This window comes from Erpetoichthys calabaricus, chromosome 7 (assembly GCF_900747795.2).
Source record: "Erpetoichthys calabaricus chromosome 7, fErpCal1.3, whole genome shotgun sequence".
Taxonomy (NCBI): domain Eukaryota; kingdom Metazoa; phylum Chordata; class Cladistia; order Polypteriformes; family Polypteridae; genus Erpetoichthys; species Erpetoichthys calabaricus.
The window spans coordinates 13,896,761-13,924,126 of record NC_041400.2 but is presented as its reverse complement, the minus strand read 5'-3'; the positions used below and the strand labels follow the sequence as shown (position 1 = coordinate 13,924,126).

At 41.5% G+C, this 27,366-nt stretch overlaps 1 protein-coding gene across 1 annotated transcript in view; it reads right to left on the bottom strand.

Moving 5' to 3' along the window:
* The window catches only part of galt (galactose-1-phosphate uridylyltransferase), a 258,052-nt gene that overhangs the window by 63,199 nt on the left and 167,487 nt on the right, over positions 1-27,366 (bottom strand). The window contains exon 8 of the mRNA XM_051929826.1: positions 20,718-20,850. Within this exon, the coding sequence (XP_051785786.1) occupies positions 20,718-20,850 (133 nt within the window). The remainder of the gene's footprint in view (positions 1-20,717; positions 20,851-27,366) is intronic.

The window sequence follows — 27,366 nt, the reverse complement described above, 5'->3', positions numbered from 1 at the left end:
CCGGGCAGGGCGCCAACCCATCGCAGGACACTAAGGACAATTTAGAATTGCCAGTCTACCTAACCTGCATGTCTTTGGACTCTGAGAGAAAACCGGAGCACCCGGAGGAAACCCATGCAGACATGGGGAGAACATGCAGGGAGGACCCAGGAGGTGAACCCAGGTCTTCTTACTGCGAGGCAGCAGCTCTACCACTGCGCCCTCCATGAATATTTAATTCAAAATTTAAATTTATAGGTTGCTTACGCTTTAAAATAGATTTGCTGTGGCTATTACACCAATCAGGGATTGAATGTGCTTCATTTTCTAAAATTATAAATGAAACTGGTAGCACGGTGGTGTGCTGCTGCCTCACAGCACAAAAGTTCTGGGTTCAAAACTTGGTGAGGGCGCGGCCTACATGAAGTCTGCTCACTCTGCCATGTCTGTTTGAGTTTTCTTTCAGGTACTTGGTTTTATTTCCTACGTCCTAAAGGTGTGCTAGGTTAACTAATCACTTGAAATTGTGCCCTCCAATAGACTGGTGCCCAGTTCAGATTTTGGTTTATGCCTGCCAGAATAGGATCCAGCTCCCGCAACTCCAAACTGGATTAAGCTGTTCTGAAGAAGGATGGATGGATAAAAATCTACGCTTGCATGTTTGCTCAGCTTACTCTTAACTTTATATAATGTATTATAACTCCTTTGATGTGAACAGATAATGCCTTTCATTCTTTTTCATTTCCTTTGTATTATCGTGGGTGTAAATCCTCCTAAACAACTCCACTTATGCAATGAGGGGCGGTTGCTAGAAGTGTGTATATTTGGTCCACATAACATCCATCCATCCATCCATTTTCCAACCTGCTGAATCCGAACACAGGGTCACGGGGGTCTGCTGGAGCCTATCCCAGCCAACACAGGGCACAAGGCAGGAATCAATCCCGGGCAGGGTGCCAACCCACCGCAGGACACACACAAACACACCCACACACCAGGGCCAATTTAGAATCGCCAATCCACCTAACCTGCATGTCTTTGGACTGTGGGAGGAAACCGGAGCGCCCGGAGGAAACCCACGCAGACACGGGGAGAACATGCAAACTCCACGCAGGGAGGACCCAGGAAGCAAACCCAGGTCCCCAGGTCTCCCAACTGCGAGGCAGCAGCGCTACCCACTGTGCCACCGTGCCGCCCTCCACATGACATTCCTTATGATAAACACTCGTAATCAAAGTGGGGTTGCAAAGAACGTTATGCAGACAAAATATGACACTTTTCTAACAATTTTCTAGCAATTCAGAAGGAATTACACCCACCGTAATCCAAAGGAAATGAGAAAGAATGAAAGATATTATCTTTTCCATCTGTTCACATCAAATGGCTACCCCAAGACATTTATCAAACAATGCCTACATAGGAGACACCCCAGATCTCCGCAAACAATCGACTCCAACCTGATCACAGCCTTCCCTATTGTAGTGATATATCCGAATGTACAGTGCACATCCTCTCCAGATCAGGCATCACAATAGCACATAAACCGGCAAACACTCTACAGACCGTTCTTTTCAATACCAAAAGCAAGAAATCTGCACCAGAGACACGAAACGCAGCATACAGTGTACCATGCAGTGCATGCCCAGCTGTATACGTGGGACAAACATCTAAAATACTAGCAACACGTATACAGAAACATCACAATGCTGTCAAAAGGAAAGACCCACAGTCTCTGATGTAGGCACATACCAATTCAACCGGACACACGTTTAACTGGGTCACAATGCTAGAAAGATTCAGGGCTAAATGATAAAAGTGCCAGAGAGCTGGCTGAATCATGGCTCTCAAATGAAAATGCCATTAACAGACATTTGGACATGAACCCAGCATATCCAGGCACAAAAAGAATGACACCTAAATAATAAAAAACATCTTTATAATCAACACCCTCCAAACCCCATTTGACTGATCCACTCCCCTTCTTCTACGCGTTAGTGTGCAGGGGAGGCAGCAAAAAAGAAGAAGGACGCCTCACGCCTGGACAAACTGGTGAGGAAGGCAGGCTCTATTGTAGGCATGGAGCTGGACAGTTTGACATCTGTGGCAGAGCGACGGGCGCTGAGTAGACTCCTGTCAATCATGGAGAATCCACTGCATCCACTGAACAGGATCATCTCCAGACAGAGGAGCAGCTTCAGCGACTGACTGCTGTCACTGTCCTGCTCCACTGACAGACTGAGGAGATCGTTCCTCCACCACGCTATGCGACTCTTCAATACCACCCGGGGGGGGTAAACGTTAACATTATATAAAGTTACTGTCTGTTATACCTGCATTGTTATCACTCTTTATTTTAATATTGTTTTTTTATGAGTATGCTGCTGCTGAAGTAGGTGAATTTCCCCTTGGGATTAATAAAGCATCTATCTATCTATCTATCTATCTATCTATCTATCTATCTATCTATCTATCTATCTATCTATCTATCTATCTATCTATCTATCTATCTATCTATCTATCTATCTATCTATCTATCTATCTAATTTTGTATATACTGCCTTTGATTCCTGGATGTCTAATCATTTTCTTCTAACGATGACACCTGGTAGGTTGTTGAAAATTTAGGAATAAAAACTATTTTAAGATATGTGACTCAATTTCTCCCTTTGTGGATTTCTAGCTACATGTTGCATATATATGTAAACCTACATCATGGGTTTTAGGGCTCAGCTGTTCTCGATGCATCCCCTGGTGCCCCAGCAGAGTTGAGTATCCATGCTTCAAACCCGTGGCCCTGTACCAAGCCAGGAGGGTTGCCCTCTATCATCCCGGGAGAAGTACTGCTCCATGCAAGCTCCTTCCCCTGATCCTTCCCTTACAAAGGCACCCTGGCCAGGTAACAGTCTCGGCTGTCAGTTACTATATATATAGGGTAATCCAGCTCGTAAGATCCTCATTGTTGTGGACCCGAGTGGCTGGACTGGGCCAAGGGGTCGCCCACATAACACCTGGCTGCGGCAGATAGAAGGTCATTTCCGGAGGGTGGGACTGGTCCGCGTGTCTGCCCGGGGGGTTGCCAACCGGGATCCCAAGCTGTTTCGTCGTGTAGTGGGTGCAGCAACACACTGTACCAGTGCACGCTCCCCAACTTGAGTTGACTTGACTTGTGTCCATCTCTCACGCGATTACAAATGAACCACTGGGACTAGAATCTTGATTGTGATTTTACTCAAAACTTTATAAAATGATAATTTGATGGTCAAGGAAAAAATTGGGTAGCGGCAACCTCAGCAAAGTTATTGGGGTTTGTGCCTTAATTCTGGCAAACTGCCAGAGAGGGTGACATGACAGAAAGGAAAAAAAGAACAGTGGCAACATCTGCTGAGCTTGCAGCACACTGCTGAGGCTACTCATAGAAAGAAGAAGAAGAGGAACAGCAGCTCCATCTGCTGAATGTCAAGTACAGAATACAGAATGCACTCGCTATAAACATCGACAACACACTGAAGCACATAGTAAAGCCAGAGGTAAGCCTAAATATTGAGCCAATGGCGCAGCTGGCCAATACTATGGCTCATCGCCATACCAGACACGACTAAAAGAGACAAATGTATGTCGACAAATGAGGAGATTGTCAAATACTTATACACATTTAATGTGAGTTGTAAAGGGGCTTAGGTGTTTTTACTGAAATATATTTGACATTCCACAAATAAGACTATAATATAAATCAAAGGTTGTTAGGAGCACTCATCTGCAAGGACTACTGTGATAGTCTGGGATCTGTCACATTACCAACTTGGCAGCTAATCTCGCTCATTTTGGAGAGTCCCGTGTGATTGCAGCAGTTCCACTTCACAATGTTTAACTGACTTGTAAGTTGAACTCACATTTTATGCAAATGGATTCCATCTGGTTAGTCTATAAAACATGTCAGTCTTTCTTGGGTACACCCATATGTCTATTATCAAATCCTCAGAATCCAGCTCAGGGTCATGGGATGTCCAGAGCAAATGATTGCAACATCAGGGTGTTTATATAGTGGAACCTCGGGTCCCGACCGTAATTTGTTCCAAAACTCTGGTTGCAACCCGATTTGGTCGTTACCCAAAGTAATTTCCCCCATAAGATTGTATGTAAATACAATTATTCTGTTCTGGACCGTACAAACTGTATGTAAATATATTTTTTTAAAGATTTTTAAGCACAAAAATAGTTAATTATCTATATTACTAAACCACAGTTTTAATTTATGCACGGATGCACCGATACGCATGCGCAGTGCGCCGCGGCGCCCCAGAGTTGAACGCAGCGGCTTCCCAGAGTCAGTAGGTGGCGCCCAAACACCACAACCCACAGTCAAACGCAGCGGAAACACCTCAAGTAATGGAAATACAAAAACGAACCCGTATGGATAAACAAAATGTATCAAGGCGCCTATAACGCGCCTCTGAAACAGCGGACGCAAAGGAGTCACGGCTCCAACAACACAGAGCTCAAAGGCGCCTACAACGCGTTTCTGAAACACTACATGCAAGAGAGGCACAGATCCAAAACGAATAATCCACTGTGCCACCAGTCAGTGTGTATAGGTTGGAGTATGCTTCCTAACAGTAAACGACTTCTACCTAACGACACAGCCACAGAACAACAAAGATGAGACCGCATAGATAAACACAATACACGGAGGCTAATACGACACGCTTCAGACACACCAGAAGCAAAGACGTCACGGCTCCACAATGAAAGAGCTCAACTAAATACAAACACAAGCCCGTATGGCTACAACCTGTAAACGAGCCCGTATGGATAAAAAGAATGAACGAAGGTGCCCACACAAAGAAACCGCTTTAGTACAAGTATGTGTATTTAATTAAATGAAAACTTTACCATGGCTACGACCTGTACACTAAACGAAGGCGCCTACAACTGAGTCACAGCTCCAAAAAGAAACCGCTTTAGTATAAATATGTTTATTTAATTAAATGAACTTTCCCAGGACGCACCCACCCTCCATGATATTTCATCCCTCCAAATATCAGAGGGAACAGAAAGTGATTGCCATTCTTGGATTTGCGATTCTTTCGAGAATCGCGGGCTTGCTAGTACCATAGAATGCACAGTGTAATAGTAAACTAAATGTAAAAACATTGAATAACACTGAGAAAACCTTGAACAGAGAAAACTAACATTGCAGGAGTTCACGCTATAGCCTTGCAAACCACTCGCTGTAAACACTTTTTTTTTTAATGAGTTTTAAGCACAGGGAAAAAAATGAACATTTGAAAAATCCTTAATGTATACAAAAACTAACCATAAACAACCAAGAAAACTAACCTTGCATGAGTTGAGTTCTTGCATGAAGGAAGTAAGGAGGAGAGGAGATTACAGTTTTGAGGTTAAAGTCTGTGACAATGCGGGTTCGCTGCATGCTCCCATCTCGCTTCCGGGAGCCCTTAAACCCGTCACCGTCGGTAATGTTACCGATGAGCACGACAGTGAGGCACTACAATGAAGCAAGGAGATGGTGCAAAAAGTGCCAAGTGCTTTTATTAAAATCAACAAAACAACAATCAAAAACAAAGTCCAAATTAAATAAAGCGCAGTGCTTTCAGAATCCTTTAATAAATAAATAATCCCAAAAAAACAGAAGTGAAGTGGAGTTTAGAATCCAATAGAAAAAAGTCTTCATTAAATACAATTTAAATTCACACAATTTGTGAATTTCCCATTGGGATTAATAAAGTATCTATCTATCTATCTATCTATCTATCTATCTATCTATCTATCTATCTATCTATCTATCTATCTATCTATCTATCTATCTATCTATCTATCTATCTATCTATCTATCTATCTATCTACAACGAGGTTAAAACAATGCTGGAAGCAGTCTCTTTAAAAACAAGCCCGGTGCATTCTTTAACTGGTGACCCCCACTGCCTTCTTGGCCTTACGCAGCCAGCCGTCCTTCTTCTGGCCACTCCAGCTCCTTGAGCTGGAGCGACCGCTTCCTTCTGCCCCACCGAGTGTCGGCCAAACACCCCTGCTTGGGCTCACTGTCCAGCTGCCTGCCTGTGAGCACGCGCTTGCTTGCTCACACCGGTTCTTTCCACAATGCTTCCTGCTTACTTCCTCACTCGGCAACCTCCATCTTTCTTTTCTTTTTCCTCCCTTTAGCCGCCTCATGCTTCTATTTATGAAGAGGACGTGGCAGCTGTAGCGTGGCGATTATTTATTCAAAACTGGCCTCTTGATGTAAGCTGTGGACCCGCTATACCACAAAGTCCCTCTGCGTGATGCACGTCTGACTGAGAACAATGTACTGTACGGGGAGAGACTGAACACTTGTGTAAATCACCGTACGAACCAGAAGGGAAACGAAATAGAGCACAAAGAGTTCACAGCGAATGCACAGGGAGTGACTGAACATCTGCGGAAATCATCGGCACGTACGAACCGGAAGGTAAACTGGCTTGTTCGTCAGCCAAGTGTGTGGTCGTGAACAGATGCAAAAGTTTGGCAAACTTTTTGGTCGTAACCCGATTTGTACGTGGTCCGAGATGTTCGTGACCCGAGATTCCACTGTATAACATACACACCCCGACTTACTCATACAGGTGAGTTTAGAGTTGCCCAGTAACTGAATATGCATGTCTTTGAGATTTAAGGGAACCTGGACTGTCCAGAGAAAAAAAACCCAAACAGACATGGGGAGAACAAGCAAACTCCATGCAGACAATGATCCAACACAGAATTCAAATCCAAGAGACAGGACGTGTGAGGCACCAGTGCTAACCACTGCACCACCATATCAACTCTCATGCAACAATATTGTCCCGACTTGTAAACTGTTTGCTTTCACATACAATATGTCTGACTTTAAAACACTGCCTGTTGTCTCCACTGTATTAATAAAATGGCTTGAATTTAAAATGGACATTTGAAACCTTAAGGGAATGCTATAAATATTTTAGCATGCCAATTATCACAATGAAATAAAGGTTTGCTTCCCAAAACAGTAATTTAATTCTAGTTCTATTTCATCATTATGGCTATTTGCTAAACCAAACACAAAGTATGATGGATTTGCATAAATCTATAACAAACAACGGATTGTTTAAACCAATATGAGGAACATCAATGCCTAAATAAATTGAATCCCTTTCTTGAATAAACAGCCCACAAGTTCAAACAAAACGAGTACACATTTCATTGTGTTTTCGATTTCAACGGTCGATCAATTTTTAATTCCGGCTTTCCATCTTTACCCTGATCACATATTAAAAAGTGAGTAACACTGATGGTAGGAGAGCAGTAGAACTGTCACAATTTATGATGTGTGCCACATATCTCTTAAAAAATACATTTATAGCCAGCTGGCAAAAAGAGTACAGGGGCATTCTGGTCTAGCGGATAAGGAGTTGATCTGTAAAGTGCAGGGTCAAAGGGTCAGTTCTCACAATTGAATGGCCAGCTCTGTGTCTCCGGGTGACTCACTTAATTTATCTGGTCTCTTACTGAACAAATATGGGCCTCTGAAAAGTGCCTTATAAATTTATTTAGAGAATACAATGTCTAATCATTTCAGTTTGCCACAGGTGGATTCTAATCACGTTCTGGACACATCCCAAGAAGAATGAAAGTAATGTGGAAGAAAAATGAGACTTAGGGGTCACATAGTCCTTTAGGGGTAAAATAGTCCTTGTGTATAAAGTGTTTTGCCTTCCACATTACAAACATAGCATCTATCTTAGAAGTAGTATAAAGGGTTAATAAGAATAATCTAAGCAAGTCAGGAGATCTAATAATGGTCAAGAGAACAACAAAGAACAAGAAGGTTCTGGGAGATGGTTCAAGAAGTTGGCTGACTATCATGTATCCACATGTCACACACACAAAAACTCAAGAAGTATTGGAAAGTATTGTAAGGACCACGAATACAGTAAAACGAGTGTTTTATGTTGGGGTATGGAAGCTGGTTGTGCGCTCTGCTGGAAACATCTCATGTCTCTTGAGCCAGTCAGAGTGCATGCAAGCTAGTGAACCAATCAGAGTAAGCAATAATTCAGCACTGTTATGCAAATTCAGTTATCTGTTAAGAATGACCCCTGACTCTGTTCTGTGACCATTTTGCTGACAACCTCTGCCCAGAGCACTGTCCCCTAGTAGACGGCTGTTAACAGGGTGCTGAAGAGAAAATTAAAGACACAATGGACAAGCTCCCTCCTGTCTGGCTTTTGACTCATGTGGCGGACGGCCGAGACCCGTTACCGGGTGGGATGGTCCTTTGACACAAGATCCGGGGGAGCAGCCATGTGATCCATGCTACGTCCCCCAGAACACTTGGTGGTAGCTCCCCTGGGTTGCATTGGTGCCACTATCCTGTAACATTGGAGCTCATCCCTGTTCCCTAGGCTCCGTGGCCACCGCCACGGGGAGCTGCAAGGCTTCCTGAGCCCGTGTGGGCAGTAACGCAGCCACACCCGGAAGTGCAGCCTAATTTAGGTTAATTGCCACCTGATGCACTTCTGGGTGGGCTATAAAGGGAGCCTTCAGCCACTACTCAGGGCTCCAGAGTCGGGAGGAGGAGAACGAAGCTGCCTGGGAGGAGTGGAGGAAGAAGAGTGTGTTGGTGTTTTCGTTTGGTGTGTTTTGGGACTGTGTTGTGTAAGTGGGTACGGGGAAGCCGTAGCCCACAGATGAAGGAAAATAAAAAGTTTATTTTCATTTTCAACTGTGCCTCCGGTGTCAGTCTGTGTCCGGTCGGCGCCAACCAAGAGCTTCTGCCACACTCAAAAAGGTCCTAGTTGAGGAGAAGACTTCGTTCTGTAGTAGATTTCTAACTTAATTTTTATCACAGCAAATGCATACTATTTGTGAAAAATGCTCATGCTTTTTTGGAAAGAAGATCAATGTTATTAGGTCATTGGCCATACTGTCTGCTCAGGATCCATCTTTTCCAGTAGTGTGTTCTGCTGCCTTTGACCACTTTAGAGGCCGTGTCATGGTCTTTGTTACTAGGGGGCTCCGCCCCCTGCTCACTTCGCTTGCCAACCCCTGGTCTTGGGTAACCCGAAATAGATTTGAAAGAGATTATTGTCGGCGTAACCCGAAATACATTGATGAATGTATGCGATATGTGCCTGAATTGCTTGCAGCATTTCAGACGCGCGCTGTAGGCATCTGCGTTAGTTGTGGTCTTTCGTTTTGAACCCGTGCCTGCTTTGCTTCTGCAGTTTCTGACGCGCATTGTAGGCGTCTGTGTACATTGTATTTGTTCATGCGGAGCTGTTTGGTTTTGGAGCCGAGACAGTTTTGCTTCCATGGTTTCAGACGCACGTTGTAGGCGCCTACGTCTATTGTTTTTATCCATGCGGGTTCACTTTTGTAGCTCCGTTAGTTGAGCTGGATCGTTTTGGAGCCGTGACCGTGACTCCATTAGTTATCCGTTGTCTACCGTTAGTAATATGGATAATTGCACTTACTGTTAATACGGAGCGTTTTCTGTGGTTGTACCGTTAATAATGTATCACTGTAATGTGATTCACATATGCTATATGGTTTGGACGTGTGAGGATGCCGTACGTTTAATACGGAGAGTTCGTGGCGTGTTGTTGCTTCATGTCCTATTCAGAAGTGTGTTTTGGACGCCTGTGCCTTTCGTACTTTCCCGCGCCTTCCGTACTATCTTTGTGGACCTGTAGGGCCTCCGTAGCCTCTTCTGTTTGACTCTGGGGTGCAGCGCAGAATCCTCTTTTTTGTGTGGCTGTGTCGTTAGTCGTTAGCTATGGGCGCGTTGTTGCTTCATTTCTCATTCACATTAGTTGAGCTCTTTCGTTTTTGGGCCGTGACTCCTTCGTTCGCAGTGGATAAGACTTGCTTGCGGTTTATGGGACGCGCGCAGGCGCACTACGTCTCATGGTCCCATCGCCGTGTACCTGCGTCCATATCCGGTTTATTCTCGGTTAGTAATATGGATCTGATCTGGTGTAATGCCTCCATCCTATTAATCACCCGTTGAATAGTGTCACCTCTCGATTGCTTAACCCTTAACTACTCACACTGGTGTATTTTGTACATCAGTCTCAGTTATTTTTGTCCAACGTCCTTTTACTTGGACCTACCGGCAGCATCCGCCATCTATTCTCAGCTTGATTCACTACAAGTACCGTGTCGTAATGGTTTCCCTCCAGTGAGTATGAGTATGAGTGGATGTCCAGTCGCCAGTTCCATATGGTGCATTTGGTACGCCGTGCGGGTATGTACGTGTTAATGACAATGATTAGATGTTCTTCTTGCAAAGACTTTGTCTGCAAAGAACTTTCAACAACTGAAGTGAAGTGTGATCCGTGTGCAAATCCTGCAGTGGATGAAAGCGTGACCAGTGAGGAACGAGCACTGGAGACATGGATCAGGTTCATTTTCATATAGTCTTGATATTTTAGTTTAGAATTTAAAAATGGAATAAGAATCTGAAAATCTAACAACATCACATTAAAATATGATAAATTCTGAAAAGAATGATACCAAACATATATATATGTAGGTTTTAAAATAAGCCCGATTTAAAGCGTGTCAAAAAAGGTGACATAAAAACGGCACATAAAATTGTTGCGCATTTAGGCTTAGGATTTTATATATATATATATATATATATATATATATATATATATATATATATATATATATATATTTTTTTTTGTTGTTGTTTCTTGGAGCTTATCATCTTCAGCACTTTGGTTCAGTTTAAGATGTTTTAAATGTGCCTTATCAATAAAGTTTGACTTGACTTGACTTGAAACAGGACATACTGTACTTGGCCACAGTCTGGCGTGCCACAGCAGAGGGTCTGAGTACTTACAGGAATGAGAGATGTCAGTTTTTGATTTTTAATACATTTTCAAACTTTTCTGAAAACACAATCTCACTTTGTCATTATGGGTTATTGAGTGTAAAATGATGAGTAAATATGAAAGATTTATCCATTTCAAATTAAATCTAGCCATAGGAATGAAAAATTGTTATGGTGTATAAAATCTAGAAATTATTCTCTATATTTTTATTATTATATTTTGCTCAATCCCAACAAGATGAATTCAGATGTAGGAGGCATTATAATAAAAAGGCATATCCTCTTCCCTTACACCTCACTTTTATAGCAGTTGCTCACAGCATAGTGCTAAAATGGTATTATAACCTGGGAAAGGAAGACTGAGCCATGCCTCAGGCTATTTATTACTTTATGGATGGACATCGGGAACAATAATTTGGTTTACAGCCTGGGAAAGGAGGGCATGAGGCAATATCAAAAAACTTTATTATCTGGGAAAAGATAGATTAAAGAGTTTGAACAAAATTCATCCATCATATTGGCAGCCAGCCAATCAGGTGCATGGAACATTCATGTGTTGTGAAACCACGGCATGAAAATTTATAATAAACATGCCTAATTTTGAAAGCAACGTCAGAAGAAGAAGAGAAACAGTGACGACGGAAGAGCGACATCAGAGAAGAAAACAAGGACATGTGTGACCAGTTTTTATTCGATCGTCAGTTAACAGTATTTTCATGAACATCAATTGCTAAATCAAACGCCGCTCTGGGACATTCATCATTGTCATCTCTACTTTTTTTCGTAAGCTTTTTCTAAAGACTATATATATTTAAACTTTCCTATCAGGACTTCCATCCATCCATCCATTTTCCAACCCGCTGAATCCGAACACAGGGTCACGGGGGTCTGCTGGAGCCAATCCCAGCCAACACAGGGCACAAGGCAGGAACCAATCCTGGGCAGGGCACCAACCAACCGCAGGACACACACAAACACACCCACACACCAAGCACACACTAGGGCCAATTTAGAATCGCCAATCCACCTAACCTGCATGTCTTTGGACTGTGGGAGGAAACTGGAGCGCCCGGAGGAAACCCACGCAGACACGGGGAGAACATGCAAACTCCACGCAGGGAGGACCCTGGAAGCGAACCCGGGTCCCCAGGTCACCCAACTGCGAGGCAGCAGCGCTACCCACTGCGCCACCGTGCCGCCCCCTATCAGGACTTATTTACTATTATTCTTTGTTCCAGTGGTATTATTATTATTCTTGTAATAAATACCATGCTGCTTTTAACTTTCTTTGCTATGTCTAGAGTGATTGAAGTAATAAGTTAGATTTCTTTGAGCACCTAGTGTAGCCGGAGATTTGCCATTACCTCTGTGCTGCAAGGTTTATTAGGCTGAAAGTGAGAGCTTCTCTCAATAGTAGGGAACAGTATGTAAAGAAGGTATTCTTGGCTGATAAATGGCCTATAGTCAAGGATGCTGAGTCTTTGTAGGTTTAAATATATTCTTGTAGACCAAAAGTAATATTTAGGTCTGAGATATCATTAAAACATTGTATGTTGTTCGTGCCGATAATATGTAAGTCTCTTGAAGTGCTGAATGACAGGCTGTGTTATTCCTAAAGCACTTGTGTGGTTTAAAGTGCTAAAGGTTAATCAGTGTGTGTGTGTGTGTCATTCATGGGGCACTGTTGTGGTTAGGGTCTGTGTGTATGCGTATAGCTATGTATGTGTGTGTTCATCTTACAAGTGCAACAGTAAACCAACCTGATAACGAACTTGACGAGAACACTTACCCATGAGAGAACAGCTAAAGGGTAAGTAGAGGGAAATACTACGATAATACAAAAATCTCTCATAGACAACAATGAGATCAGAAAGAAATCAAATGCAGACACTTTCTTTTGCCTCCTCCTTCTCCTGAGAAAAAATACCCCAGTGTCCTCATAAGAGTCTTCCTCTTCAGCACAGTCACACAATGGCATTATTTTTTATTTTTCTAATATGAAAGACTTTCATTGTGGGCTTATTAATAGACCGTGAAATGTATGGACAGTTGTTTCGGAAGTAAAACACTTTACGTTGAATATAAAACTGTAATCCTTGCTTCAGAACAATATGATTAGTTACTCGAATTTATATTGCTGTGCTCATTCTGGAAGAAAAGGCTTGCAGTGTGGTATTGTGGGTAGAACTTTGGACTTCAAACCCTGAGACTGTGCGATTAAATCTGGTTACTGACACTACGTGACCACAACAAAGTTACTTCACCTGCCTGTGCTTCAAGTGAAGAAAACAAAAGAAATGGAACCAATCGTATCTTGTAAGTCACCTTGGATAAAGGCATCGGGCCAATAATAAGTCAACAAAATATGACGCCTTGAAGACTATAGCAGAATGAGATCTCACATCATGTCACATGCTTTTCAAACCAAATTCTCAGCTTTGACTCCTTTTACCTCAGTTGTGTCTCATGTCACCTTTTTTGTCTAAAGCTATTTATTTTATTTTAGGAGAAACATCTGTGACCAAGTTGATTCATAAATGAACCCTAAATGAGAATCTCTTTGAAGTCTCATGAGCCATCAAAGATTAACCTTTGAGCGGTAACATTTCTCCTACGGGGGCAACTGAGGCTGGGGATATGCACTGGCAATCGGAACGTTGCCGGTTCGAATCCCGTAAATGCCAAAAGGGACTCTGCTCTGTTGGGCCCTTCAGCAAGGCCCTTAACCTGCAATTGCTGAGCGCTTTGAGTAGTAAGAAAAGCGCTATATAAATGCAAAGAATTATTATTATTAATTATTATTATTATTATTAATAAAGTGTGCAGAAAGTGAAGGGGTTTGAATACTTTCTGAATCCACTGTAGATGTTAAATATTCTTAAACTAAAACAACGATTAACTGTCAGTTTTAATAAAAACGTAAAGGTTTCTGAATTTTAATGTATTTACAGTCTATTGCTTATCCTGTATTTGTCTACAGTCTAACAAGTTAAGCGACTCCTTCAGGGTCAAACCGCAAGCCCGTGTTGAGCATTGATCCAGAATAACGGTGCTTTGCAGTCAATCGTCTCAGCTTCCCTGCCCAACTGCCAACACAACACACACACTTTTTTACTTTGCCGCCGCAGCAGCCTTTCTGAACGCTCTCTCCAGTAAATAGTTCAAGATCTGGAAAGACATATTTTTTTTTATATGTCAAAAAGATGGCCATCAATAGCGCAAATGAACCCGATGCATGCCGAATGTGACACGATAAATTCATTTACAAGCAGATGACACCCAAGTATGCAGGGTCAGGGATCTAATTTTGCATTTTAATCTCCAGTCCTTTTCCGAATGCAATCTCCAGTAGTATGAAAGCACAGGGACCTCTCAAAAAATCCAATCATTTTTCTTTGCCTTTCCTATCTCTATGCAAATAAAGGAGTAGGGTCTGCTGTTTCATCTTTAGTTTGTCCATAAATACTTTTATTTGAGGCATATTTGGGCTACAAATGTATTAATACATAAATATAATCTGTTTGAGTTTGTTCACTTGAAGCATTTTACTTCCTGTAAAAAATAATAATAATTCATTTAAAGCCGAATCACTGATTCACCTTTGTGAGATCCATTAAAGAATTCAGACAAACGACATTCAATTTATATAACACCCTGAAATACGGAACATTTTGCAAATACAGATCAATTATACAATTATTTAAATATTTTTATTTACAGTTTCAACACTGTAAACATTAATTGTGATATAGCAGGTCCGCGTCTCTAAACGTCTGGACAGTTTTTAAATAAATAATCGCTGCACTCGCAGGTTTAAGGAAGGGGCGTGGAAGTGTCATGGGAGCGGTTCCCGGGTGCGATGTGCGTGTTTCCGCACTGAGGTGCACAGGTACGGGATCGCCCGTGTCTGTAATTGACGCCGGGAGCTGCTAATCGCCGCACCTGTGCCACGTCCCAACTGTAAAAAGGAGAAGCACGAGTGCGGAAGGGGGAGAGACAGCAGAAGTTAGAGGAGGAGAAGAAGGAGAATGAGAACGAGAAGGAGAAGAAGAAGATGAGGTGATGAGCCACAGGTAGAAGACACTATCGTGAAAACTCCACAGCTGGATCAAGAGCTAGTGCTTTTTTATTGTGATCTGGCTCGGGAGTGTCACCTGTTGTCTGCACAGTCCATGGAGGTTGGCTTGATTGAGGTATGCTGTTCTCAGGCCCTTCCCAAAGTCTTGAAGGAAGACAACTTTAAGGTCTCTGTCAAGTTGGCCAGGTGTGATGTCCCGGACCTGTTGGACTCTGGTAGTGAACCTCTACGTGGTCCGCCAAGATTCCCTGCATGAGCACAGAACAGGTGAAAATTCGCTGAAGAAGAAGAAGAAGCCACCACTACTCGGGGAGTCAGAGTCGGGGGGAGGTGGATGAAGCTGTGGAGTTGGAGAAAGAAGGAAGAGGAAAGGCTTTTGTGCTGGGCTGTATTTAGTGCTTTATGTACTGTGCTGTGGACTCGCCACTGACAAGGACAGTCAGAAAGCCGGCTTGGAGTTTGAACCTGATTTGTCCATTAAAGATGGGGACGATGCCTCAGTTGAGTTTCTGGGACTGTTGGAGTGTTCTTTGCAAAGGGTACTGGTACCTTTAACCTCATTAGATGAGGCTGCTGCGTGGAGCTCGGGTGAAACATTAGCTAGGGAAGAGGGGGTTGCTGCTTCGTCAATGACATACAGACTGAGTTTGCACACTTGCAATGAGCTGAACAGTTTTAGTGCACAGCGCAGTTGGGAGGGTTGTCAATCGCCCACTGGGGGTTGCCGAGGTCTCACTATATATATATATATATATATATATATATATATATATATATATATATATATATATATATATATATATATATATATAATATAAAAAAATCCCGCGACGAGACAAGACTTTTTGGAAGATTTTTTCAAGTCTCGCAAGTTTAGACCTTGGCCATGACATTTTTTCATATCACGCCCCCTATTGACCATTTTCAACCATGCACATAGATAGATAGATGTGGTAATCTCACCTCTCATTCGTGTGAATGCTTTTGACAGACACAGTTCCTGCGCTCTTAGCTCTTATACATTTTAACGTTTTCCTCACTTTAAGTTCCCAATTAAAGAAGACATATTATGTCCAAATCATATTGAAGAATTTCATCACAAAGGGATATCAACAGAAAAAAATGAGTCTACGGGCAATCCTAGCACCAAGAAACAATGAAGTCAAACGAATTAACACCAAAAATGATGATTGGTTACACAGCAAATTGGTTAAATGCGTATCAATAGACTATGCTGAAATAGTTGGTGGTGATCATGCGGAAGATAAAAACATCACCTTACAATATCATGAAGAATATCTACAACACCGCCAGGTCTTCCACCGCATGACTTACTGTAGAAAGAAGGATGTATCCAAGAAAGGTAATGTAGTAAATCTTCCACAGATAACATTAGACACAAAAGGAGATCTTGATATTTCCCGTTAGAATAGCTTTTGCAAAGACAATTAACAAATCTCAGAGCCAAACATTCGAAAAAGTCATTTTATTTAATAGAGAGAGAAAGAAATGAAATATGTTGCGTTGTCATGATGAAAGTCTAAACACAGAATCTCTTTTCTCTCCACAAACCAAACACCAGAAATCCTTCCTGTCCCGGCCCTGAAGACATCACTTCCAGTGAACCACCTATAAAAACTCCTCAACCTCCATACTTAAACACTTCTGTTTTGGACTCTAACCTGTGCACACTGTATGCAAATTTAAGCCTTTTGCAGCCATGAAATCTATATGGGTGGCTGCCCCAAATATATATTTATTATTTTTTCCTAATGTTTTTTTTAATATTTCAGAATTCACAATACATTCTTACATGGCACTGTCTTATTTGTGTTATTTGTGTTAGGCGGAGTAGTGGCTCTGAGGCTAGGGATCTGCACTGGCAATCGGAAGGTTGCCGGTTCGAATCCCGTAAATGCCAAAAGGGACTCTGCTCTGTTGGGCCCTTAACCTGCAATTGCTGAGCACTTTGAGTAGTGAGAAAAGCACTATATAAATGCAAAGAAAGAATTATTATGGACGCCATTATTCTGTGTCTCTATTGGGTCTGGTGGCCTGATGGTTGCTATACAGGATTGTGCGAAACGAGACATCATCACTGCAACGGCTTAAACGGTTAGTGTTGTGCATTTTCTAGTCATCTGAGTTTTATGAAGAATGTTTCAAATCTTTGTTTTCAGTCAGTTTAATTCTTCAGAGATTGCTATATTCATTTGACTTCGTTCCTGGCTATGATTTACGTCTTTCATTTTAGCTTTAGTTTTGTCAGAGAATTACTGGCTTTCCACTCCACCACACTGCCCCCCACCTCCATTCCCTGTTTTATTTACTCTGATTCCTTCTTCATGTCCTTTGGCTTTCTGTTTGGTAAACTTTCTATCTGACTTTTAATTTAAAAATCAATAACTTCTTTCTTTAAGCACAGTCATTACAGAAATGAGTCTGAAATTTCACAAATGTGCTAAAACAAGTGTAAGAATAATAACCAAATACACAACAAGCAAGGACAAACACATCATCTTTTTGAAAGTGCACTACTTTGATCCTGCTTACTACAGTAAATGCAAATTATGCCAAGGTCATATTGACAGAATATTCAATTTGTTAAGTTTTGAAATGTGTGAGTATCTGAGATATTGATAAAGAGTCTATGTTTAACCATCTTCTCAGTTTTATTCAGTTTTCCCCATGCTCTATTACTCAATATATTGTACTAAGATAAATTACCCAATATCATAATCAGCAAGAAATGGCCTCCTATGCAGTTTTAAGCATATAGGATGTCAGTCTAGTAGCATTTTTTTAGAAAATGGTTAATATATTCCTGCTGCTATTTTACAACTAACCTGTATTTATTTGGCTTTATTGAATTATAATTTACTGTATTTGTTGCCAGTCCCCCTGGTGCAGAAACATCAAAAGTGTAACAATGGTACACTACTGAGTACAATGACACAGCTGACATACAGTTAGGTCCATAAATATTTGGAGAGAGACAACTTTTTTCTAATTTTGGTTCTGTACATTACCACAATGAATTTTAAATGAAACAACTCCGATGCAGTTGAAGTGCAGAATTTCAGCTTTAATTCAGTGGGGTGAACAAAACGAGTGCATAAAAATGTGAGGCAACTAAAGCATTTTTTGAACACAATCCCTTCATTTCAGGGGCTCAAAAGTAATTGAACAATTGACTCAAAGGCTATTTCATGGGCAGGTGTGGGCAAGTCCGTCGTTATGTCCTTATCAATTAAACAGATAAAAGGCCTGGAGCTGATTTGAGGTGTGGTGCTTGCATGTGGAAGATTTTGCTGTGAACAGACAACATGCGGTCAAAGGAGCTCTCCATGCAGGTGAAAGAAGCCATCCTTAAGCTGCGAAAACAGAAAAAACCCATCTGAGAAATTGCTGCAATATTACGAGTGGCAAAATCTACAGTTTGGTACATCCTGAGAAAGAAAGCAAGCACTGGTGAACTCAGCAACGCAAAAAGACCTGGACGTCCACAGAAGACAACAGTGGTGGATGATCGCAGAATCATTTCCATGGTGAAGAGAAACCCCTTCACAACAGCCAACCAAGTGAACAACACTCTCCAGGGGGTAGGCGTATCGATATCCAAGTCTACCATAAAGAGAAGACTGCATGAAAGTAAATACAGAGGGTGCACTGCAAGGTGCAAGCCGCTCATAAGCCTCAAGAATAGAAAGGCTAGATTGGACTTTGCTAAAGAACATCTAAAAAAGCCAGCACAGTTCTGGAAAAACATTCTTTGGACAGATGAAACCAAGATCAACCTCTACCAGAATGATGGCAAGAAAAAAGTATGGAGAAGGCGTGGAACAGCTCATTATCCAAAGCATAGCACATCATCTGTAAAACACGGTGGAGGGAGGCAGTGTGATGGCTTGGGCGTGCATGGCTGCCAGTGGCACTGGGACAATAGTGTTTATTGATGATGTGACACAGGACAGAAGCAGCTGAATGAATTCTGAGGTGTTCAGAGACATACTGTCTGCTCAAATCCAGCTAAATGCAGTCAAATTGATTGGGTGGCGTTTCATGATACAGATGGACAACCCAGGAGTTTATTAAAAGCATTTTTTTAACACAATCCCTTCATTTCAGGGGCTCAAAAGTAAAAGTAACTATTGACTCTGACCTGAATTTTAAATCACATATTAATAAGATTACTAGGACAGCATTTTTTTCACTTAAGAAATATAGCAAAAGTTAGACCTCTTATAACTTTGCAAGATGCTGAAAAATTAGTTCACACTTTTGTTTTCAGTCAGCTAGATTACTGTAACGCACTCCTCTCAGGACCACCCAAAAAAAGACATCAATCAATTACAACAAGTGCAGAATGCAGCTGGTAGAATCTTAACTAGGAAAAGAAAATCCAAGCACATCACACCAATTCTGATGTCACTACATTGGTTACCTGTGCCATTTAGAATTGACTTTAAAATATTGCTTATGGTTTACAAAGCTTTAAATCATCTCGCTCCATCTTACATTTCAGAATGTCTTACACCTTACACTCCAAATCGTAACCTTAGATCTGCAAATGAGTATCTGCTTAGAATTCCAAGAGCTAAAAACTTAAAAGAAGTGGTGAGGTGGCCTACTGTTATACGCCTAAATTCTGTAATAGCTTACCAATAGAACTTCGCCAGGCTAATACGATGGAGCTCTTTAAAAAAACTGCTAAAAACTCATTATTTTAACATGGCTTTCTCATAGCTTCATTTTAGTTTAACCCTGATATTCTGTTTATGCATTGAATTATCTTCTTTTTTTTTTTGCGTGGCTCTGAAATCCGTACTAACCCCTACTTTCTCTGCTGTTCTTTTTCTAGTTTTCTGTGTTGGCGATCTGCGCCATCACCACCTGATCAAAGCACCGTGTAGTCTCTACATTGATGGATTGAAGGCCAGAGGTGCAGATGACCAGTTTCATCTAATTCTTCCATGTGAAGCCTGAAAAACATGAGGACTGATTGAGATCATTTATGTTAGGTAGAATGCCTAGAGGGGGGCTGGGTGGTCTCGTAGCCTCAGAACCCCTGCAGATTTTGTTTTTTTTTTTTTTTCTCCAGCCGTCTGGAGTTTTTTTTTTCTGTCCTTCCTGACCATCGGACCTTACTTTTTTTATTCTATTTTAATTAGTATTGCCTAATTTTATTTTTATATGTTTTCGTTTTTTCTTTCTTCATCCTGTAAAGCACTTTGAGCTACATGCATCATTTGTATGAAAACATGCTATAGAAATAAATGCTGTTGTTGTCTTGAGGCAGTGAAACTGAAAGTGACGCTCGCGGCACTCGCATATGTGCAGTGTGCTGTTCATATTATTATTATTATTATTGCTATCATTTTTATCATTATTATACTTTCTACACTTCTGACTTTGTACTATTAGTGCTTTGAACGTTTTACAGTGGAAAGGTGAGTTTGAATAAAAACGTCATTTTTCAAGCCAAAAAAATGCAATGCCTTTCCATGTTTTTTTAACAGCAAATGTAATACTAAGGATGTTAATGACCAATGAAGAAAAAAACAAACAAACATTTATACTTACTCCACAAACACTTTTATCTAAGGTGACCCATAAATAACCTATATAGAGGCCTATATAGTGATCTATACATTGGAGCAGCTGAATCTGCATGAAAATCTGCAAGAAAATAGTAACCAAGAAAACTGATACCCTGCATTAAAATAGTAAAAATATGGGATGACTGTTAATAGTTTCCACTGCACATATTTTAGCATGAAATCATATTTCATTTGTGAAACTTACTTTCTTTCTCTTTTCCTGTGAGGTCAATCAAACGCAGCACATGCCTTCTGGGTAGCAGTAATGTTTGGAAAGGCCACGTCGCCCAGTAAGGAACAACAACGATCCAGTCTTCGTTCTCCACTACCATTCGTACCTGATAAAGGAATAAAGAAAAATCTAAAGTTTGGAAATATATGCAATGCTTATAATAATAATAATAATAATTCTTTGCACTTATATAGTGCTTTTCTCACTACTCAAAGCGCTCAGCAATTTCAGATTAAGGGCCTTGCTCAAGGGCCCAACAGAGCAGAGTCTCTTTTGGCATTTACGGGATTCGAACCGGCAACCTTCCGATTGCCAGTATAGATCCCTAGCCTCAGAGCCACCACACAAATAGCCCTTGTAGGAAACAGATATTTGTTATAAAAAATACATGCAATCCTGTTACCCTGGGTCCATTCAATATTATAATATAGATGATTATCATATAAATCTCTATTAAACACAACTGCTTACTTAGTCTTACATAAGAAGTCAGAGATTTTCCATCTACTATTTTTTTTGCATGCCCCTAAACTGCATAATACTGTATTGGTTTTCTATTTGTCCTGCAAAATGACTGAACTCATACATCACAGCCAGAGGAAAGGTTCACAAACTAACTCAGACGTTAATGTCAGCATAACCAAGGAGCTGCTCATAGATGTCTGGTAGCAGAAGGCAGATCACATGGCCATCTACATCCGAGAGGATGCCACAGAAAGTTTTGGAATTGCTATCTCTCATGAAATGAAGTGGGCACAACACATTTTAGCCATCATAAAAAGGCCCACCACTGCCTCAAATGGTCTTAGAACAGCTTAAATTGATCCTCATGAACTTCTAGAGATGTGCAGTAGAGTCCATCCTCACTGGCTACAGGACATCTTGGAACAGCACCTGCTAGGCTTGAGAACGTGAAGCACTGCAGAGGGTGGTGAAGGTGGTGCAGAATATTACAGAGACTTGGTGCCTTCTATTTATGACATATAGGACATTCACTGACTTAGAAAGGCACACAGCAAAATTAAAAAAACTCTGCCATCTTGCACAATAGCTGTTTACACTCCAGACTTCTGGTAAATGAGACAAGACCACAGCCACCCACACCAGTAGGTTCAGGGACAGTTTCTATTCACAGGTCACATGGTCTGCCGAGTAGTCATTTATAACAACAAATATTGTAACATAACAAACAATGTGTGTGTGTGTGTGTGTGTGTGTGTGTGTGTGTATTGTCAAGCATGTGAGCAACAGGAATGTTGTATGGATTTGAGTCTGACTGAAATACTTACAGGGAAGGTGTGGCACAACTTTCAACGTGATTTTCATATTCTCTAGAATGGAGAAGAATTCTTGGTAAGACTACTGATGTTGCATCCTTTCTTGACTTATCAGCCACAGCTCTTACACTTCCTAAAGTACAAGTCTCACCACCTCAGTAAATGCGACATCACACTGGACCAGACCTCTGACCGGCAAGGACCTCTCCCCGAAAAAATGTCTACTTTTTGTTTGTGAAAAACCAATATGTCTATAGCGATGATTACCAGCATCTTTTCTACTTTACAGCACCAGATGTAAAACATCGATATCTGTGTGCACTGAGGAGGTCACCCAATACTTGAATCCCTTGTCTGCTTCTCCCTACTATATATATATATATATATATATATATATATATATATATATATATATATATATATATATATATATATATATATATATATATATATATATATATACATACACATATATCTATTATATAAAAAAATCTTGGGTCAAGATGTGATCATCTCTGAGAGACACTATGAACTCCAACGAGACTTCTAGAAACGTCACACCCTACTTTCTCGCAGACACTTTCACGTCCCAGGAGACAAGGAAGTGAGACAAAAGGACAGCTGCTGTACAGGCTTTAAAATGATTGTTGCACAGCGCGACATGCAGAACATGCAGCTCAGTAGCAGCTAGCAGCAAGCCAGCAGCTGATCTGTCCTTAGCATGTGTTCAGCCAACCCACCTTCACAATGCGGGCAGCAGAGATGCGAAGTGGCTAGCATGAAGCGTGCCCCCGGTGGTGGAGGTTGTGGGGTGAGCAAGTGCAGTGAGAAAGGAGCACAGCCCTCTAGTATATTATATATATATATATATATATATATATATATATATATACACACACACACACATATATATATATATATATATATTGTGGGGAACAGCCCAGACACAGACAGGTAGACAAGATGGTTTCACCACACACACGTTTATTATTCATATTTACAGTGCACAAACCCAGTGCCGCAGCACCAATCACCCCTTAAGTCCTTGGCCACACAACACTATGCCTTCTAGTCTCTGGTCCACCTCTTCCCCCCAGCACTTCCGGGTGTGGCGGAAGTGCTGAGGTCCAGGGCTCCCAAGGCATTGGGGTGCCCCCTGGCGATGACCATGGGCCCCTACAGGGTTGAGCTTCCAAGCTCTGTACCCGTGGCCCCCAAAGCAACCAGGGCGGGCGCCCCCTCATGTTCTGGAGGAAGCACAAGCCCTCCTCCGTTCCTCCTGGGCATCCCGGCCGGGCATGAACCCCATCCAGGTACCACAATATATATACACACACACACACACACACACACACACACACACACACACACACATATATATATTATATATATATAGTGTGGCAGACAACCGGGGACATTGCCCCACCAGGACACCCCTGGGATGGAAGGACCATGGGAGAGCATATATTTGGGACAATACCTCCCCCGGAACACGAGAGGGTGATCCTCTTGGATTACATCATGACCAGGGGCTTGGAACTTGGGAGCTCAATCCTACTGGGAACCATGGTCACCGCCAGGGGGCGCCTGGATGATTTCGGAGCCCTGGACTGCAACACTTTTGCCACACCAGGAAGTGCTGCAAGAAGAGCGTCAGGGAGCACCTGCAGCACATCTGGGTGCAATGAAAAAAGAGGCCATCTCACTCCGTTCAGGAAGCCTGGGTTGGGTGGAGGAGGACTAAGCTTACGAGGAGAGGAGTGGAGGCGGTTGAAGAAGGCAGAAGTAAAGAACGAAAGAAGAAGCAAGAAAGAGAAAGAAAGGACTAAGCACTTGGGGGTGGTTTTGTCAGAAGAAAATAAAATAAAAACGTGTGTGCTTATTGGACTTGTGTCTCAGTGTCTGTCAGTATTGGGGCTGATCTTCCAAAATATATTATATATATATCTATATCAATCAAAGTATATACATACTAACGGTCAAAAGTGGTCAAAAGTTTTACAGCACCTCAGTGTTTCAGTTTTTCTTCAAATTTAATCAGTTGAAATGAAGTGAAATGACCTAAAATCGTGAAAAGGTAAGCAGTAAACTGCCAGGGCTTTAAATTTAAAGTTTAGGTTAGTAAAATCTGAAAAAAAGGAAATACAAGAATATTACGAATGAACCTTCTTCAGGAAACAACTAATAGGTGAAAACCTACAGATGTTCTGCAGCAATTAAAGTAAATGAAGCCTTGCAAGTAAAAGCAAACAATTTGCACAGGTGTCCTAGTTTGTATTGATTACTTAAAAACCTCTCTGTCTGTCTTAAAGCAGAGTTGGCATGTTACTGCACCCTCTGAAGAGCTACTTGGACAATATTCCATTGATAATGGCAAGAAAACAGCAATTAACAAATTAAATGAGACAGAGCGTTATTACCCTTAGAACTGTAGGCCTTTCAATTAGAGAAATTCCAAAAAAAGAAAAATCAAAGTGTCAATGAGTCCAGTGGTGTCCTACACAATCCAAAGGCAATAGGAAACTGAAAGAAATTTGGATAGAAGGAGATCTGGCAGAGCCAAAGTCACAAGCCAATCAGAAGACAAGTTTCTGAGGGTCACCAACTTGCCTGATCACAGGCGCCTGACAGCACCACAGCTTAACAGTGCAGGTCAACAAAAGCAAATGTCAGTTTGTAATGTGAAGTGGAGACTTTGTGCTGCAGGTTTGACATGGCGAGTGGCAGGAAGTAAGCCATTTCTTAAAGGACAAAACAGGACCTTGAAATACCAGCTCTGGGCCACTGCAGACTGGAAGAAAGCCTTATGGACTGATTAATTAAAATGTGAAATTCTCAGTTCATCATGCAGGGTGTTTGTACGCCATCGAGTTGGTGATGGTGATGGTTCCTCAGTGTGTGATACCAACTATCAAACATGGAGGATGAAGTGTCATGGTCTCGGGTTGTTTTGCTGGAGGCAGAGTTAGTGACTGGCATTCTGAATCACAATGGCTACCACAGCATTTTGCAGCACCATGCAATACCTTCTCATCTGTGTCTAGTAGGTCAGGGATTCATCCTACAGCAAGACAATGACAAAAAAACACCTCCAGGCTATGTCAGAACTAGCCATTATGTAAACTGTGTGCATTTCTATAAAAACTGAATAAAACTGAGGTGTTCTAAAACTTCTGACCAGTAGTGTGCATAGATTTATATATATATAAAAGACAGTCATGAGTAACTTAGAATTTGAGATTTTCTGGTCTGACTAGACAAAAACTCTAAGCACTGTCTGGCAAAGACCAGGCAATAACTCATCACCTGCATAATACTGTCCCTAAGGTGAAGCGTGGTGGTGGTGGTGGCAGCATCACATTTATGACTGTACTCCTCAACGGCACGGAGGTAAGGATGAATGAAGTAAAATTAGTGACAGGACATCGAGGATAACCTGCACCTGAGTGCATACAACCACTGACTGAGGTGACAGTTCACCTTTTAGAATACAATGACCTGAAACATAGAGCCAAGATAATGCTGGAGTGACATTGGGACAAGTCTTTGACCACTCTTGAGAGGCCCAGCCAAACCCCATAGAACATCAGTAAAGAGAGCTGAAGATGGCAGCTTACAGGCACTTCCCATCTAATCTAAAGGAGTTTGAGAGGATCTGCCAGGAAGAATAAAATGTCACACGCATGTGCATGGGTGACAGTTTACAGGCTCAAATACTGCTATTCATCAGCCAGACCAGGGGTTGGCGCTCTCACCTGATCCTCTCTCCTCTTGTTCCTCTGCAGTTCAGCTGAAGGCCCTGCCTCTCAGTGACATCACCACTGGTCTACCCACTAACATCACTTCCAGCCAACCCTGATGATATCACTTCCGGTACCCAGAATTCACCTTCCTGCCACATCAGTTCCTGTTCCGGCCGCCCTGACTCCACCATACTTATAGAACAGACTCACCCTGTTAGTTCAGTTTAGTTGTGAACTCTGATCTGTAAAGACGTGCTTCTTTTATTTTGCTGAATTTTTTCAGTATACGGAGTGGCCATCCCCAAACCTTTTATCTTGTCTGCTGCCTTATTTTTTATACGACAAAGATAAACTACTTAAATCCACGTGTGCAAAGCTGGTCGAGTCTTACCCAAGAAGACTTGAAGCTGGAATTGCCACCAAAGGGGCTTCTACAAAGTACTGAATTAAGGGTCTGAATACTTCTATGAAGGAGGGATTTCAGGTTGTGATTTTTAATAAAAATGCAAACCTTTCCTGAAAATATGTACTCATTTTGTCATTATGGTTATTGAGTGTAGACAAAATGGGCAAAAATGGCAACTTTTTCCATTTAAAATTAAATTTATCCATCCATCCATTATCCAACCCACTAATCCTAACTAGCCAATGCCAGCCAACACAGGGCGCAAGGCAGGAAACAAACCCAGGGCAGGGCGCCAGCCCACCACAGGGCACGCGCACACACACCCACCCACACACCAAGCACACCCACTACGGACAATTTAGAATCGCCAGTGCACCTAACCTGCATGTCTTTGGACTGTGGGAGGAAACCCACACAGACACGGGGAGAACATGCAGACTCCATTCAGGGAGGACCTGGGAAGCGAACCCAGGTCTCCTAACTGCGAGGCAGCAGCGCTACCCACTGCGCCACCATGCCGCCCATTGAATCTATAAAACAGTGAAGGGGTCTGAATACTCTGAATTCACTGTACATTACAAGTCTGTTAAACGTGGGAAGAAACCTATCCAGCCATGGGAATAAAAAAGCAAAAGTCACTGACTTGGCCATAAATCAAATCTAGTGACCATAGTGAGCCGGCCAGGAATCAAATTGAAGCCCCTAGAGCTGTGAGACCACAGTGCTTGCACAGTCATCTACAGCCTACTACTGTCATAATACCAAAATTTCAAACTTGGATACGATACTAAGAAAAGTATTGAAATTCATTACCATTTTGGATAACTAATATAGCAAGTAATTTAACTCAATAAAAATGCTATGTAAATAAATTGTAATTCTGAATATATTAAAGTCTTTACATTGACAAAAATAATATAAATTTTAGTCATTAAACGCAATCTTTTCTAAAAGTTAATAGTAAAGTTATGTAAACTATAAAAAGTAAAATTTAAATTCAGTGAATGTTTTTTTTACATTGTTGAAAACATATAGAGTTACTGAGTTCATTGAAATGTCATTAAATGTTAAATGAATAAGTAGTGCAATCATTTGTAATCAATATAAATATTAAAATAAGCATTCAAATAAAAAGAACATGATTGTGCTCTTTATTAAACAGTGAATAAACCTTACATTAATGAAAACAAGGCAGT